This window comes from Calliphora vicina, chromosome 5, assembly GCF_958450345.1.
Source record: "Calliphora vicina chromosome 5, idCalVici1.1, whole genome shotgun sequence".
In the NCBI taxonomy this organism is placed as follows: domain Eukaryota; kingdom Metazoa; phylum Arthropoda; class Insecta; order Diptera; family Calliphoridae; genus Calliphora; species Calliphora vicina.
This window is the reverse complement of record NC_088784.1, coordinates 95,571,072-95,589,782: the sequence shown is the minus strand read 5'-3', so window position 1 is coordinate 95,589,782 and position 18,711 is coordinate 95,571,072. Positions and strand designations below refer to the sequence as shown.

Genomic DNA, 18,711 nt, shown 5'->3' with positions numbered 1-18,711 from the left:
ATATAATTTACAACAGTAAAGTTAAGGTTTCCCTGGTGAGTTTCCATTTCACGGTTATTTTTATTTAATTTTCTGTTTATAACTGTCAAACGGATGTATATGTCATAAAAATATTAGGAATAAATTTTATGAAAAAATATTGTTACCTCGTAACTGGTTGGTTGGGTAAATATCACCATCTAAAAAATAAAACCCATTTTTATCATGTTTTAAAAAATTTTCTTTTCGGATATGTTGGACCTGCAATCACAAATCTTAAAACGTATTTCATAAACAGTAATAAATAAATATTTTATAGCTTAATAACACTCTGCTACAAAATGACACATAATTATGTTACATAATTAATGAATGTTACATAATTATGGATAGGTAAGGAATTAAGCTTTCATAAAATGTATGCATAACATCTACATTCCAAGAAATTGTGTAAGTTTTTATAAAAAGTTTCGCTTAATTTTTTATTTTTTACGTAATTTTTCAAATTCAACAATAGTTATTTTAATTTTTTTCTATGAATACCTATTTTTTAAAGACAATTATATATAGACAAAAAATGAGACATTACTTGTTAAAATCAATTTAAATTCGCAAAAGTTATTAAACTTTTTCGAAAAAAGTTCAAAAAAATTACCTTGAAAATTCAAAATTTTCGAAATATTTTTTTTTTGTATAGTTTTCTGTTTTTTTTTTATTCATATGAAGTGGGGGAGAAAATACTAAAATAGGTGTTAATGAAAAGTTAAATAACTTTTACAATTTTCATCCGATTTGAATAATTAAAACCATGTTGTTTTAAGAACTAAATTTCCTTTATATATTGGTATAAATATTTATAAGCTTACATATCAAAAAAAGCAATGAAAAGCGAATAAATTCAAAAAAGTTGATAAATTTTGTTTTTGTTTTAGATATTCTTAACAAAAACAATACTTACAACCAGCGTTGCCGCTTTGGTCCAATTGGACCAAATACTATAATACGAAATAATAACGAAAAAACTACTTATGTTAAGCCAAAATAATAAAACTACATATTTGCGAAATATGAAGATAGCATTTTCTAAAATATTTAGTTTAGTCAGGTAAATGTGTATTTATTTAGTAGTGTTGAGTTCAAAAAATGCCAAAGGGCTCTCAAAACTTTTATTTTCTAATAATATGTGTTAAACTCTGCTTCAATATCATGCTTCCTCTGGAAAATTTTATAGCAGCAATAATATAATTTTAATTCATATAGCATTTCTCAAATATTTTAAATTTGGTAGGCTTTGGTAGTTTTTAATTAGAAATTTGGTAGGAAAAATATTTTATGAGTGGCAACGCTGCTTACAACTTACAAAGGTTTCAAAACATGCACGTCATTTTAAAGCGTAATAAGTTTTCTTTCCAAACCCGTTAAAAAATTTAAAGTCAGACAAAAACTGACTGAGGTACAGATCGATAAGTTGACGAACATCACTAAAATTGTTTTTTCAGAATAACTTCTGAATTTGAGGGTGTTTCCGAAATTTTTCGACACAATTTGTAATGTACTCAGCAAGCCCTATAACCCATGCTAGGTCGTTTTCCAAGTTTTTTTTCCATCGTAGCACCGTGTAATAAAAGCGTAATTTTTAAAAGCCGTTTTTCGGTTTTCGGTTTTTCTATCAAAAACCGGTTCGAATAACCGGTTTTTAGCCTTTTTTATCAATTTAAGAATTTAATTATAAATTAAGCTTAATTTTTTTTTTTTATTAAAACAAATTTAAAAATCGTTCAGTCTTTCAAAAATTAATTTAACATATTGTTACGAAATTGTACTTGAATTCAAATATAACGATTTTAACGGCTGAATTAAAAGTAGCCTAATCCTTTCAAATAACAGTGATGTAATAGCAAACTGTAACATATCTGTGGGCATTATTAACATTGAAATAAAAGCTTTCAGTTGACCATTGATCGTAAGTTGGCAACGCTGTTTGCTGCGACCGTATATTCGAATTCGAATATTCAGTTAAAGAACATTGTAGAAAGTACACCACAGATGGCGTATGTATTAGAAACCTCTAGACAGTTAAAGATAAATCTAGAGTGCAGATGGCAGTGTTATAAATAGTGGGAGAGGTTGCAGTCGTTAGTGAATTTATCAGAGACGCTATTTGAATAAACATCAACTGAGTGCCTTAAAGTTTGCTGTATTTTTCAAGTGAATTCGTGTACATTATAAAGTGTCTGTATTTCTGAGAATTTATAAACGTGTATAAAAAAAAATTGAGTGACTATTTAATTCTGTTGTTGTACATTTTAAATAAATAAAGAGTTGTTACAATTTTCAAACTACTAAACGGCTTTTATTTGCAATCAAAAGTATCCGGTTTATTTAAAGGAAATAAACCAAACGTTTTGAAAAGGTTAAAACGTAACAATATAATTTAAATTTACATATTAACTGTTAAAATTGCATTGTATAAAAGATTTAATTCAATATTTTTGAAAATTTATCCAAATAATTAAAATCTAGTTTTAAGTCGCTAGTTCTTGCAATATTAGTTCTTTTGTGTGGATTTTGAACTTTGTTTAATGTTAAATGAACTTTCATTTAGTTCTGACCAAAAATTCTATTAAAAAGTCTTACTACATATAAAGCCAGATTATTTTTTGCTCGATGTGTTTTCTGACTTCTATCTGTTAAAGTTTGCTTACATTGCAATGCATTGGTTTGACCTCTTTCACACTAGGCAATTTAGTTGCGCAAGTCTCTTGCCCAATAAAAAAAAAATGCAAAATTTTGTTCTCCTTAACCCAACATTACCTCTAGCATCTACAAACACAAGAGACTTGCGCAACTAAATTGCCTAGTGTGAAAGGGGTCTTTGTTAATTTAAATATAACGTTTTTGTATTAAAATTTGTTTAAAATTAAAAAAGGGGAATAGCTAATTACACTGTCCAACAAATTGAGACTTTTAGAACAGAATAGCGACCCTATAATTCTGAAAGGGCATGTTGAGTAGATAATTTTTGTAGAATAAACTTATTGTCCAGCTGGTCTGAAATTTGTTTACAGTTGGTCAAAGTTTTATTTTTTTGATCGAAGGTAGCATTATAAAAAAAGTTGTAAGTTAATATCTGAGAGAATTCTTCTACTCAGAGTTATATTGTGGAATTGTATGGGGATCATTTTTGTGGAAGATCTTAACCCCATATCTCTTCTCTTTAGGGGTCAATTTGACCCCTTTTTCGAGAAAACCGAAAAGTAGCATATTTTTGAATCTAATTGAGATATTGACTTGAAATTTTTTTTTAAGACCAAAAATTAACTTATCTAAACAAATATGGATCAAATTGCTCCTAATATTTGCAATCCTATTAAAGTTTTGATATAAATTTTAGTTTTAGAAACTCAATGAATATGTAATATGTAATAAAATCTTTATTTATTAAAGAAGCTCAATGAAATTTTCAATGTTTTTTAAGTTTGTCATTCTAAATAACATGGTGTAAAAATACTTGTCAAAAGGTCAAAGACAATCCCGCAATTCTTAAAAATTGGAGCGAAAATCCCAAAAATGGTATTTTTATACAATTTTGCCTATAGGGTTCACATTTCCTTCGGGGCTGGGAAAATACTTTGGCGATAAATAGGGAATACATCAAGGTTTCCAAAGCTGCTTTTTGTTTTTTGATCCCAGCTTTGGGATTTTAGAACATGTGGCCCAAATATGAATTTTTGATAAAAAAATAGGTGAAAGTCCGAAGGGCGTAGGGGCGGCATATTTGAAAAATTTTACATGTTTTTATATCAAAATGTTCTCCATGAAGGTACCTTAGAGAAAAACATAAATTCTATATATATTCTTAAAGAAAGTTTTTTTTAATAAAAAAAGAGTTAAGTCCCCTTTTCGCCCAAAAAACAGCAAAAATCTACTATTTTTTAATATTTAAATTGAAAATCGTTTATTTTTGGATCCATAATAGATATTGACCTCAAATCTTTTGTATATTATTACTAAATTAGTTGTCTAACTAACAAAAAAATTCGAGTCCATTTGGTCCAAGATTACCCCTATATTTTTAAAAGAGAGGCCCAAGGTATGGCCAAATTTTTAAATTTAAATGTCTATAACTCGAAAATTAGATTAGCTTTTCACAAATATCAAAATCTTTGAAATCGGATGGGAAACAAAAAAACGGCACGTGCTTAAAAATTTTACATGTCGAAGGTACCTTACTTTGAGTCCCCATATCGACGCCCCTGGAGCATTTGTATGGCCCAATTTAATAACTTAAACTCGAATGATCCTTGGCTACGCCCACGTAAAATTTTATCCCGATCGGACTATCCGTTTGCCAGATTTTTTTTCAAAAAATTTCGATCATGCCCCACTGTGCGCTGTTAAAGTCAGCTGATTATGTACCACAAGCTCCACAACCTTGTCCCCTTTCAAAAATTTTAACGTTTTTTAATATATTGCATGCAAATTAATATAAATATTTCAAATTTCAGCTCATTCGCATCATACATGGATTATTGACAATTTTTTTAAGAAATGTGAGACCCGATGTAACCATCTTTAACCACCTACTTCCCATACGAAGCTGAACAACTGTAAATCAACTCGAAAACACCTCAGCTACACTTTGTGAAATTTGAGAGGCCACCCTTTTCACATACGAAGCTGAACAACTGTAAATCAAATCAAACTTTATGAAATTTCGTTACGATATCTCCAATATTTCCCGAGATACCGAATTAATTCCAACAAAAAAAAACGTTTCTAGACCACTGTACAAAGTTTTGAGGTTGCTCAAATTTTCAGCATTTGGAAAACAACTTTAGACTTTGGGAGCATCGAAAAGCCCAAAATTTAAAAATATGGGCCTCTCATAGTGGTTATAAAATCATTTTCCTTAAAACGTATTCATTGCAAACGTAAATATGCCCCCCAAAGTATGTTTAGCAGTTCTTTTGCCTAATATTTGTCTGCAAACTCTTTTGATTTTTAATAAATATCTTTAGAATCCTTCACTAAACAAGAAATTTCCATTCGATTGGTCACGACGTTAAAAGTATTTGAAAAACTTTTTTAATTTTTAAACCCAATATTTGTTTAAATGCAGCTATTTGTAGCAAAACACAAAATAGTTGCAAAAGATTTATAAAAAAATACTGTATAAAAACGTGTATTTTAAGCTTGGCTAAACTGAGTATTTAGTTACCCAACAAAACCCATACCCCTTGAGTCTGTACCCCAGAAAATAAGGATGATGATGACTACGATTGTCATATCTAAAAGTTCACTTGAAGTTCGTTAGCGTATCCGTAACCGTTTGTTTGATTTCATATGAAACTTTAGCTGAATGTCAACGAAAAGAACAATAAGAAAAATAAAAGAAAAAATTACTTTAAAACACTAAAAAGAAAAGACAACAAAAATTCATAAAATGTTTCTAATAAAAAAATAAGAAATAAAATGAACTTAAACAAACAACACCCAGCAACGTTTTATAATTTACCCACCATTAAAGTCAATGTTTTCGTTGCACTTTTAACCAACGCCATCTTTTTTTTAAAGACATGTTCGAATAAATGAAGCTGCAGCAGCAGCACCAACTGCAACAACTATAATAAAAAGGGGTTAAATAAGGCAACAAAAATACTCAAAGGAAAACAGCGCTGCAGCGTCTCAGACAATGGCATACAATTGTGCAATTGCACACACGTGACTGGAAATCTTAACGAAATTTTTAAAAAAACACCAACATTATTTTTCTTTTAGTTGTTAATTTTTTGTCCTTTTTTGTGGAAAACGTAGCACACAACGATTTTTTCGGTGTGTTGAAGACATTTTCTTTATAATTTTCTTTTTGTTTCGTTTTAAAAACTTTGAAATAATATAAAAAGGATTCTTATTTTCGTTGGAACATAAAAAATTAGTTTTGATTTTTTTTTTATTCCAGACAAAAATGTTGTAACTATAAAGAGGGAAACAAATATTTTACTTTGTATTAACTATAAAGGTACCATTTACATCCCCAAGTTGTAAAACGTTCCAACTGACTACATCAGGGTTTACTAAGGGACAGTCAAATGATAATAGTCGTAATGATATACCGGTTTTCAAAAAAGTATTTTATGTATAAAGACAAATTTGCATTTCTTGTACAGTACAAGCATGTTCGTTCTTGTCGTGTTAGATTTTAAATTAACCATATTAATAAACCTATCATTTGATATACAATTTCAATTAAGCGAAGCAGAGCAGTATTCGAGTTTAAACGACAAGCACCTCAGGAGGGGATATATTGATGTATGAATTAAAAATGCGGGAACTTTTCAAATATTTAGCTTTTATTTTTATACATTTGTGCAATATAAATTTATTCAAAGTATTGGTCATTGTTAGCTATGACCTTCTCCCATCTTTCTGGCAACATATGGATTATGAGCCGAAAGAACTGCACATCTTTTGAGGATAAGAACGAATCAAGCCTATTGGCTACTCTGTCCCAAAGTGAAGCGTATCTCAGAGACAGCTCTCTGCATCGATCAAAACAAATAGTGTTCGAACGGGGCAAGGTCTGGACTATAGTGCGGATGAGGCAAAACTTACCAACGACATCATTCTAAATAGTTTTCAACAGGCATTACATAAGCCAACCAAAATATCTGGCCGCATATTCTGGGCGTATTCCGGCCAATGATCGCTTCAAACGAATCAGTAGCGTTCCCTGTGATGGTCTGGTCCGATTTCAGTAGCTCTTAATAGATAGGACCCTTTTGCTCCCACCAAATACAGAGCCATTACCTTAGCTCCATGGATATTTGGGTTTGGTGTCGATTCGGTTGGTTGGCCGCTCTTCACGTGTGATCTCTTACACTTCGGGTTATTGAAATGGATCCATTTTTCATCGCAAGTAATGATTCGGTTCCAAAATGATTTTCTTTTATAGATTTCAAGCTTCATTTCGGACATGCAAGATCGACTTTCAATGTATCTCGGCTTCAATTCGTATGGTACCCAATTTCTCTGCTTTTAGATAAATCCTGCTGCTCGCAAATGTTTAGAAATTGCTGCTTGAGTAGCTCCCAATGATTTTGCAAGCTCTTGTTGATTTTTACAACAATCTTCATGAAGTAATGCCTCCAATTCTTGGTCTTCAAACTTTTTTGGCTGGCATGGGAGATCATTGGTTCCGTGTCAAAATCACCACCGCGCAAATCATCTCTCGCACGTTGAAATCGATGGAACACATTCACCATAATCTTTGGTGAGCAATATGTATGCTTCAGCTGCACTTTTATTAAAATTAAAGAAGTAAAGCAAAACTTCCCACATATGACGCTTTTTTGACACAAAATTCAATCACTATGTTTAATAACTAAGTGATGGACAGATATGTACACTTCAAAATTACATATAACTTATTAAAAACAAAAACCGCTTTCAAAAATACCGCATTTTTATGTCATACAACCAATACAAATTTCGTATGTTTCAATGGATCAATTTTCCCACTTTCAATACCAAAAATTTCTGAACAACAGATAACATTTGAGGAAATTTTCTCCAATTGGTTCTTCCCTCTAGGCCCTATCGTGCCGACTACAGACAGACGGACATAGCTAGATCGTCACATCATTTTATAAGGACCCACAATATACATACTTTTGTGGTTCTACGATCAAGTTTTCGACTTATAACAAACGGAATTAAGTAGCCCCAATATTTTTCGTATATAAAAAGAACCATCAACTGCATCACTTTGGTACCAAAGTACTTTTTCACCAAATCCTACAAAGCTAAAACAATAGCAATTTTCTTGTTTCTCCACTCCAACCCTGCAATAGTTTTACTTGAAGAAAATTACAGCAAAATATAACAAAACTTGTATTGTCCTGTTCAAATCCTGTAAAGAAATTTAACAGTTATAGTGGCCATAGTTGTTTGTACGTGTTTATTAGGGTGGCCCGAATCTTTTCCGTTGTTCCCATCGTCATCTAAAAACCAATTGCTAAAAATTTTAGGAATATCGAATAACGTTTAGAGGCATAGAGAAATACACATAGAGCGGAGACTAGAAAAAATTCAAACAAAAAAATTGCTAAAAATAATTGCACATATGTACGTGTGTTGTTTTTGTTTTCACATACTTTTTTTATTAGGTTTTTGACAACTGGTATTTGACAGGATAGTTTCCGATCCAGAAACAATTTTTCACACAAGTTGAAGCATCTTTTTATATATTTCAACTTTGATGCGTGTGGTTTTTAAGTTTTTTCCCAAAAAAAGTCCCCATATTTTTTCTTTTATAAAAAAACGAATTTTCTTCGGGAATATATACATTTTTTTATTATCTGAAAAGAGAACTTAATGCAAAAACGTATAAAGTAAAATTTGACTAAATTAAGCGGACATTGTGCCCTATCCAAACTTGGCCAATTTTGAAACAAAATTTTAGGTTTAATTAAAAAATTCTCGTATTTGTATAGCCATATACATATATTGTTTATATACATATAAAACGTTTTTACTATCTTACTGTAAATAACGTCAAAGTTGGCTATTTTCTAAAAAAAACTCAGTTTTTGGAACACATTTTCCCCGTTTTAGGAATTTCGGTTTTTGAAAACAATGGCAACATTAGTGATGCCACATTTAGATCTATATTACTTCTAAATTTTATTGTGATGTCTATAACAGTTCAAATTTTACATTAATTCAAAGTTTTTATTTTTCTTGATGGATAATCACCATTTTAAAATATTGTTAGTTTTTAAGGTAAATGACGTCCGAAAACACACAAAATTAATTCATTTCAATAAAATGTCAATCCTCAAGTCATAAGGTTTCCACCGATATCAAAAACTTATATAAAAATCTTATATTTACTCATCAGAAGCACCACAAACCTTGCCCACTTTCAAAAATTTAAAAGTTTTTTCATATCTTGCATCAAGCCGGTCTTGCGTGATCAAGATTGGATAAAGTGATGCGCCCGGATCATACCGATAATGATTTGCCTAATCTTCGTTATTCCAGCACAATAGAGAAGTATTTAGAGTGCCTAGATATGTTCAGATTGCATTAATATGTTCACAAGAGTTCAGACTTACCGTAGCTACAACTTTGCTAAATATTATTAGTGAGAAATTAGGAGTCCTGGAAGTTATTCTAAAAAAAGTAGAAAAAAAAATTTATTTATTTTCTATATTTTTTAACAAAAGTGCACGAAAAATCTAGTTATTGGAAAAAAAATTTAACAAAATTTATTTGGCGGACTCTTGGCTATATTATTGCCATATAATGTTAAGCCGTATCACAAAGTCTGAATTGGCTGTTAACCAAAAACTGATGACACCTTTTTTAGAGGCCCCACTGAATTTCAGAAACTTTGGGGGCCCATAAAAAATCGGTTACCAAAATGGACAAACTGAGTATAGGGTTTTACTACCCTTTGGTAGTAGAGTCGAACCTATACTGTCATGATCTTGTGTTTTTCCAAAAGTCTTCATTTGTTGCATAGTGTAATTAAGTATGAATTTCGAAATGTCCAAAAAATACACAACACTATTGCCAGCAGTTCTAAAACTATTTTTAAAATAATTTTTCTTATGAAAAAAACGATGGATATATTAATTGTAATATCTTGGTATGAATACTTGTTTAAAGCCATAATCTTTAGAGCTTCTATATTTTGACTTTCCTTTTAAAATCATCAATATTTTGATCGTGCTGTAAAGAAGCATCCAACCTTAATTTTTATCTCGTAATAACTCAGCAACTAGTAAATGTATCCCTTATAGACAAAATTTTTTAATAATATCTGATCACTTGGCTGTTATAAGTTATCCAAAATCACTAGTTTACGACAGTCTCGTAGAACTGTTTGGAAATGGCTGTCAGGAGCGGTAACTGTGTATGTGAAGTTACAAAATCTTTCGATAACGAAATCCTTATAAATCGAATTTGCAATGAAAACAAATGTTTTTCGATATATTTAACGAATTTTTGATACTTAAAAAAACTAAACTTTTTTGAAGAAAAATGTTTTGAAATGATCATTTTCAATTACTGATTGAGAAATGAAGAACTCAATGCCAGTTTCTCGAGAAAATTTACTGCTATTTCTTTAACAAATTCGACAAAAAAAATTTTGTCGAAACATGTAGTGTCCATGCACTAACAAATCGATGCCATTTTGCAGCAAAATGTGCGATTCGGATAGATAATTTGTCTACATTGTATTTGGACGTTTGAGAAAAAACATGCATTTGCATATAAATCCGCCCCTTACTTATTACCTATTGTTCTTAGCAAAAAAGTGTCCCAAATAGTTTAGATAGCTATTTCTTCAATCTTTCGAAAAAAATATTTAAATTTTTTTTTTTAAATCAAAAACTTTTTGACTTTTTTTCAAAATGGGCTTTTTTTCTTAAAATAAAGCTTAGATATTTTCCTTGAAGACCAAGTGGGATGCGAGTGGGATATCTATAAAAATAATTGTTTTGTAACTCAAAATATGCAATTTTTGACTTTTTTTTTCAAAATCTAACTTTTTTTAAAATGGGCCCTTTTTTAATTTTTTTTTGCTCAAAAGATAGCTTGGGTCTATTCCTTTAAGACCTATTTGGTTGCTTAGTGGGATGCGAGTGGGATATATAGCAAAATAAATGTTTTGTAACTCAAGATATACTATTTTTGATTTTTTTTGTCCAAAATCGAACTTTTTTCCAACATTTTTTTTTAATTTTTTTTTTCTCAACTGAAAGTTTAGGTCCATTCCTTTAAGAGCTTTTTAGTCTCTTAGTGGGATGCGAGTGGGATAGTATCAAAATAAATGTTGTAACACAAAAATTGTATGTCTTGAGTTACAAAATATTTATTTTTATAGATAGACCATTCGCATACCACTAAGAGACTAAATAGCTCTTAAAAGAATGGAACTAAGCTTTCATTTGAGAAAAAAAAATTAAAAAGAAGGCCCATTTTGGAAAAAGTTCGATTTTGCAAAAAAAAAATCAAAAATAATATATCGTGAGTTACAAAACATTTATTTTTTTTATATTTTCAAAATTTTTTTTAAAAAATATTTCAAAAAATTATAAATAAAAATTCGATTCCAATAAGTTCTAAATGATGATTAAAAATTGAAATTTTAACAGTTGTATCTATTATGGGTTAGCGTGTTATCGTTTTCAAATTAGCGGATTCCGAAATATTTAATTTTTGCTCCATTGGTAAATTTTTTACGTGGACCTTAAAACCAGACAATCAACATTTATCTTAGCAAACATATTGCAGTTATTTTATATTTTTAGTAATTTTTATTATAGAGGTCTACTTTGGTATCAAATGTCAGAAAATTTCCAGTGAAACCTTATCCGATTTAGCTAAAATTTTCAGCATTTGATTTTTAAATAACGGAGATCAAGTTTAGTTAGACCTTGGAAGCATTGAAAATCCAAAAAGTACAAAATAAGGACATCCCTAATGTTTATGTTCGGATTTTTTATCATTGCAGGCAGCCATTTCATTTGTATTGTATTGGTATTATGTAGTATATTGTTTTTGTTATTGTTGTGTTCTTGTGTTGAGAGTATAGATTAACAATGACACTGACATTGTGTGGTCAATTGACATTTATTTCATTGTAGTTGACAATTTCAATTTCTCTCCCTCGCCTTATAATACCAGCCAGCAACTCCTTGTTTGTGTAAACGCTTTTAATACAATGTTGCACGTTGTTGTTGCACTATTTGTATACATTTTTTTTTTTTTGGAAATTTAGTTTTTATTTAATTTTTTTTTTGCATTCCTCTTTATCCACAATAAAGTTTTCGATTATTTTTATTTCATTTTTTGCAAATCTTTTGTTGTTTAAAAATAAGTCTGAGGATTTGATTGTGTGTGTTCCTATTTGAAAGACTTTGTTTTGCAATTTCGCTTAGAAAAGAGCAAAAGTATTTTAAAGTTTTTTTTTTTGTTAATATTAAACAAAAGACAAAATAAAATGTTTATTTTAGACGTGATGAAGGAATTAAAGAACCCTGGGTATAAAACACATCCTTTTGGAAAATAAAAATGACATCTAATCAACGGATGTCATGGGGTTTTAAAGTGGTTAACATTAAAGTTTTAAACATAATAGTATTGGATTTCAAATAAAGTTTTAAAGATATATTTATATAAAAATAAATATTTATTTATGCTGTGGTAATTTATTATTTTTTTTAAATTTTAAAATAATTTATATTTTAATCTATTGTTTACATATTTCCAAAATTAGTTATTTAGCGTTTTATGAGTGTTGCATTTTAACCACTTGTCCAAAGAATTGTATGCCATCCTTGTTGCTGATCAAAAAAAGAAACGGATGACTCATATCGAACAATTCGGGAGAGACTCTTAAATACGAGTAGGCATTCCAGAATAAAACAGCTGTAAGAATAGAAAAATATTAAACAAAAAATATTTAGTAAGTATGTATTATTAAACGTGCAGCATTATACAACAGAACAACTGGGTTTCATTATTAAACAATACTTTAAAAATAATAAACGTAATTCGCGCAAAAGAATCCTAAGCGCTGAAGTGGATTTTCAACTTGATGGCTTGTTAATTGCATCCCCTACGCAAAATATTTTGGACGACAGATCCCACAGGTTTAGAAACTTTTTATTTTGTAAATAATTCGGTAGCTCCTAAAGATTATAATATTTCACATAGTCAGTGCTGAGGTGCTTTTGAATTGATTTGTATTTACATGGGTTCGTAGTTGGAATGGGATCTAGTAGGCCTTCGTTAGAAGGGTATATATAAGTTTGTCATTCCGTTTGTAATTTCTACATTTTTCATTTCCGACCCTATAAAGTATATATATTCTGGATCCTTATAGATAGCGGAGTCGATGAAGCCATGTCCGTTTGTCCGTCTGATATCATCTGGATCCCAATCTTCAATAATTCTGTCAGACATGCTTTCGAGAAGTTTGCTATTTAAAATCAGCAAAATCGGTCCACAAATGGCTGAGATATGAGGAAAAAATCAGGACAACCTCGATTTTTGACCTATATCTGGATTACTAAAGGTAGGGTCACACATGGCAAATATTTGCTCAAAAAAGCGTAACCACTTTTTTTAGCACAAATTTGTTTGACGTGTTTACTCTTACAATTGTTTTGGTAAGATCAAACAGCATCAAATTAAATAAAACTAAATTTTTTGTTTTGAATCATCCAAAGTAAAATAAGTTTTTGGAATAAATAAAAGAATTCAAATATATTTTATTTAGTGGTTACGTCTTTTTCGTCAAATATTTGTCATGTGTGACCCTACCTTAAGTCATTAATATTTACAATATGGATATCTAATGATAGATATTTCAAAGACCTTTTCAACGACGTATATAAGACCATAGTAAGTTGGACCTACAATGGGTCAAAATCGGAAAAAAAGTTTTTTAATCCGAATTTTATTTTCACCAAAAAAAAAACATTTAAAAAGCAAAAAAAAATTTTTTAAAATTTAAAAAAAAAATTTTAAATTTAAAAAAAAATTTAAATTTAAAAAAAATAATTCGAAAAATTTTTTTTTCCAAAAATTGAAAAAAACATTTTGTTCACCTAAAAATATTTAAATTTTTTATTTTGAAGTATAATTTGGTGAAGGGTATATAAGCCGAATATGGCTCTCTTGCTTGTTTTTAGTTTAAGATATAATTAAGTTTGACAAATATCTTTTAAAAATGTTTGGCCAACTATCACCCATTTAAACTACCAACATATCAGCAATGAAATTTCATTAAGATATCTCCAATCTTTAACGAGCTTCCGAATTAATTCCAAAATTCAAAGATTCTCCGGGAGTGCAATAAAATAATTTTTAGACCTCGTTCCAAAATCACTAGTTCTAGAACGACTATAACCATAGCCAAATCATATTATTTGTTAACATCCATACTAATTCTAGAACCCATTCTGAGGAACAATATTGTGAATCTTAAGAAATTTTATAGAGTTTAATAGGAACTAGTTACACATTCGTTCTAGACTAGATCTACATAACAAATACTAGTTCCGATATAACTTTATGGAACCATTAAGAAACTTTTTTTTTTGTCCAACTATCCAAAAGCATTTTTGGAACAGAATAGCGACCCCATAATTCTGAAAAGGCATATTGAGTAGATAATTTTTGTAGAATAAACTTATAGTCCAGCTGGGCCAAACATATAATTTTTTGGTCGAAGGGAGCATTAACTAAATGAAAAAAAAAATGTTTAAGTATATAAGATAATTCTTATTGTGGAATTTTATGGTTATCATTTTTGTGGAAGATCTTAACCCTCTAGCTCCTCACTTTAGGAATTTACCCTTTTTTTCAAGAAAATCAAAAAAAGTCTTTTCAAAATGGACATTGAAGATTAAAATATTATACGATAATTTTTGCCGGAAAATTTTTAGTGGGGGTCCCCAAGATACCAAAGATTTAAATAAAGTTCTTTACGCTTAATTAGCAAAATTACACGACACCTTGGGTCTCACATTTTTTAAAGAAATCGTTAAAAATCCATTTATGATCCGAATGAGCTGACATTTAAAATATAAATAGTCCTTGAGAAGATCTACAAAAAACATCCATGCAATGTAAGTTATACCTTTTAGTTCAAGAGATATTTAGGTATATATTTTATTTAGCTAGATTCGGAATGTCTAATTATACCCTACACCACCATAGTGGGGAGGGTATAATGCGTTTGTGCAGATGTTTGTAACGCCCAAAAATATTAGTCTAACACCCACCTTAAAGTATACCGATCGACTTAGAATCACTTCCTGAGTCGATTAAACGTCCGTTCGTCCGTCTGGCTGGCTGTCCATGTAAACCTTGTGCGCAAGGTACAGGTCGCAATTTTGAAGATATATCGATCAAATTTTGTACATATTATTTTTTCGGCCTATTGAAACTGGCTGAAATCGGTCCATTATTTCACCTAACTCCCATACAAATGTCCTTTGGAAAATGGGATTTATCGGTCATAAATGTTTAATTTATAAATGTATCTCCACAAATTGCGCTCCAAATAAGTTTTATTCATGTCGCCAAATTTTGTTACGATCGGTCCATAATTAGTCATAGCTCCCATATAGACCCGCTTCCGAAAATCAGTTTAACGTGCATAAATCCCTTAAAAATCTTGGTATCCACACAAAATTCAACATAGTAAACTTTCATATAGACATAAATCACACGACCTAATTTCATGGTGATCGGTCCATAATTGGTCATAGCCCCCATATAAGGCCCACTTCCGAAAATCACTCAAAAATATAAATTATTGAAATTTTAAAAGAAAAATGTTTTTGCTCTTTGACTTAGTGTAGGGTATTATATGGTCGGGCTTGACCGACCATACTTTCTTACTTGTTTTTTTTTTTTTTGAATTTCTAGAAAAAACTGTCAAATTGACCTCTAAAGAGAGGAGATATAGGGTTGAGATATTCTATAAAAATTATCCCAATTCAATTCCACCATATAACTCTGACAATAATTGAAGACAAATTTAATATAAAATTGATTACACTGTGTAATTTTATGAGTCATGGAAATATAACCATATACGGACACCACTACGTGATAAAAGACCAAAAAAAAGTCAAGTGTCTCCAGGTTTTGCCTAAAGTCATGCACTTTTTTTATAGGCCCCCAAAGATTTGGGGCAGCGGTGTAACTTTTCAGGCTCATATCAAACAGTTCAGAATTTAAATTTACTCTCTGATGCAAAGTTGTAGCCCTTGTCATAAAGAACAACAATTGTGAACATATAAAATCAAAAAAACTTCATCTTCAAGATCAAAATCGCAAAAATTCGATTTTTTTACCTTTTTTCCGTTCAAAATTCAAGGAAACAATCAACTACAAAAATGTACCCAAAAACTCAGTAAACAACTTTCTAGAACATATGAACTTCGTATGCTAAAGCATACTTTTAGGAAGTTTAAAAAAAAATTAATTCTAAATTTATTCCAAATTTTTTAAAGTTTTTCCGATTTAGTTCTTGAAGATGATTTTTTTTTGATTTTATTTGTTCACAATTTTTGTTCTTTATGACAAGGGCTACAAATTTGCCTTAGAGAGTAAATCAAAATTCCGAACTGTTTGCAAGATATGAGCCTGAGAAAATGATCACTTTTTTACAAAAATTACATAGAGGACCCAAATCATATGATTATTTTTTTCGTGTTGCATTGTGTCATCGATTCTTTTTAAAAAATTAAGAGGATTTAACAAAACGAGTGTAACAAACGTCAACTGACTCGATAAGCCAGCATTTTGAAATACTTTTCTTGTAATTTAATGAAAGAAATAAAACTTTCCTTAACTGGTTTCCAGAACTAGTTCCAATTATGATAATTTCAAACCTAAAACAGTGATGGAAGAACTAGTTCTATAACCGTTCATAAGAAAGTGTGTTAGTTATATATCGCTTCTGTGGAACTAGTTCTGGGAGTGACAATATCAAGCAAAAATCATTGATTAGAGAACGTTTCCATAGAACTTGTTCTTAAGGTGATAATTTCAAACAAAAATCATTAGTCGCAATGCCTAAGTAGAATGAGTACTGGGTATTTATAAATTCTCCAATTTCATAATTCTTGTCTAATTTACTACGACCTACACTAAAATTAACTCTTTTTTTACGATCTCACAAACAAAATTTAAAATCAATATTTTGTACTTTTTCAAAAATAGCTGACTTTAAATATAGATTATTGTGGGAAGTAGATTATTAATCCATTTTTAGTCAAAAAGCCACGTATAAATCCTAGCCCCTGTTTGAAAGCGTTTGAAAATTTTGAAGGGCTGAGGTGCCCTTCTTTAAGACCTTACGCCGCAGCTACTGAGGGGACTGTGGGGTCTGTCTTCCAAAATTAAAATGCTTCTTTGGGTTATCTTTTTCATGATTCCAACGCGAAAGTCGTCAAACAAAACCCCATTATAGATTTAGTTTGTCGACTTGATTTCATTAATTTTAATTGGGACAGATTCGAGTTAATGTTTTTTAACATTACAAATCTACTTACTCGTTCTTTCAAAACGACCAATGCCACGTTCATTAAATTCCAAATTAGCTGATTGATAAACATTTTCATATTTGTCCACTTCCTTAGCTGAAACCTGCAAAAAATAAACTTCCTTCATATAATTAAATCTAAAGTATTTCAGCCGCCACCTACCTCTTCAAAGAATTCTGTTAAATCTTTTTTATAAGACAATTGAAATTTCGGCAGCAAAAGTCTAACCAAAGTCATTCTATTTGTTTTCGTAATGAGATCATTAAAATCATCCATATTTTCCAGCAAATATTCTTTCAGTTGAGGCAAAGCATCCCATTGATCGGGTAAGATCACCGTAAGTTTAATTGCCTTAACATTTAGGGGCAATTCCAAAATGCTGGCATTCAATTGCTCATTGTGGCTGTAGTAGAAAGTGTCATCTTTGCGCAAACAATCCATCCAGATTTTTTGATTCTGTTTGCCATGTTGATGGAAGACTCGCTTGTGGGTATCGCGGGTTTGAAAATTAAATGACCATCTGGCGGTTAGAGAAATGGAGGATAAGAAATCTAAATGATTTGTTCGATTTGAGGATAGAGTTTTCTGGTGTTTTCTTATGGCCGGCATAATGGTGGTTAATTCTGGTGTAGCAACTTTATCATCTTCAGTCTGTTGGCTAGAGTCTTCATCACTTTCATCTTCAATATTAAATATATCTTTATATAATTTATATGCTTCATAGGGAGCAATTACAAAATTCTCTGTTGTTTTGGTTGAATTCAAAGAATTTTCTATTAATTTCCATGTAAACTCCTCAGCTGTGATTTTGTGGCCTAAAACTGGTGACCACAACAGGGTGGCAAACGTTAGCAATACTGTGGCAGTAAATTAAAAGTTAATTAATTAGTTTTGTAAATAAACGAATGTTATTTAATTAAAACTTACTGTATAGTATACAATATTTCATAATTCAATTTTAATTTATTAATGGAGGTTTCTTTGTTTGTTTTTTTCTTTTTCTTTTTAGTTTTAGAAACTGAAAGTTTTCAGTTGTTTTGTTGTCTAATCAAGCTGCTGGGTTGAAATTGTGCCGCTATTGTTTTTGAATGTTTTTATTAGAATAATTTATTATAAACTAAATTCTCGTTGATGATGATGATTTTATTTTGCTACTTTTCTACTCTTGTTTTATTAATAATTTCATTTGTTGAAACGAGTCTTATCAGTACTAAACATACGCCAAATACGTTTTTGAACTTGACACAATCATCTTTAGTACGACTGAGCTTTTCTGTGGATACAGTGGGTTTTATAATTTAAAATTGTTATCTTCTCTATAGCTTTATGGAATATTGATAAGTTTGTCATACCATTTGTAACATATTAAAATGAGATATTCAAAAATCGTTTTTAAACCAGGCAAATTTTTCATTTCTTGTCTGCCTAACTGAACAGTTTTGCAGACATACCTAAAACCAGATTAATTCATAATAGGTTTTAATGTTAAACAAATTACAATAATGTCCATTTATGTAAACACCTCTTTTTGGCTGAATATCAAAAGTAAAAAGGAACACAAAATTAACATAATAATAGTTACGTGATTATAAAGTAAACTTTTGCTTTGAACTCAAAATATAAACCCACGCCCACACCTACAACTCAATTT

At 30.2% G+C, this 18,711-nt stretch overlaps 1 protein-coding gene across 1 annotated transcript; it reads right to left on the bottom strand.

The window, feature by feature from the left end:
* Nucleotides 1-12,147: 12,147 nt before the first annotated feature.
* On the bottom strand, nucleotides 12,148-18,215 carry LOC135960870 (antichymotrypsin-1-like). The gene is made up of 4 exons (XM_065512270.1): nucleotides 17,988-18,215; nucleotides 17,223-17,917; nucleotides 17,070-17,163; nucleotides 12,148-12,423 (listed from the first exon to the last, which is right to left on the bottom strand). The coding sequence occupies exons 1-4, from the start codon at nucleotides 18,007-18,009 to the stop codon at nucleotides 12,284-12,286; spliced, it is 951 nt and encodes a 316-aa protein (XP_065368342.1). The 5' UTR covers nucleotides 18,010-18,215; the 3' UTR covers nucleotides 12,148-12,283.
* Between the last annotated feature and the right edge of the window lie 496 nt (nucleotides 18,216-18,711).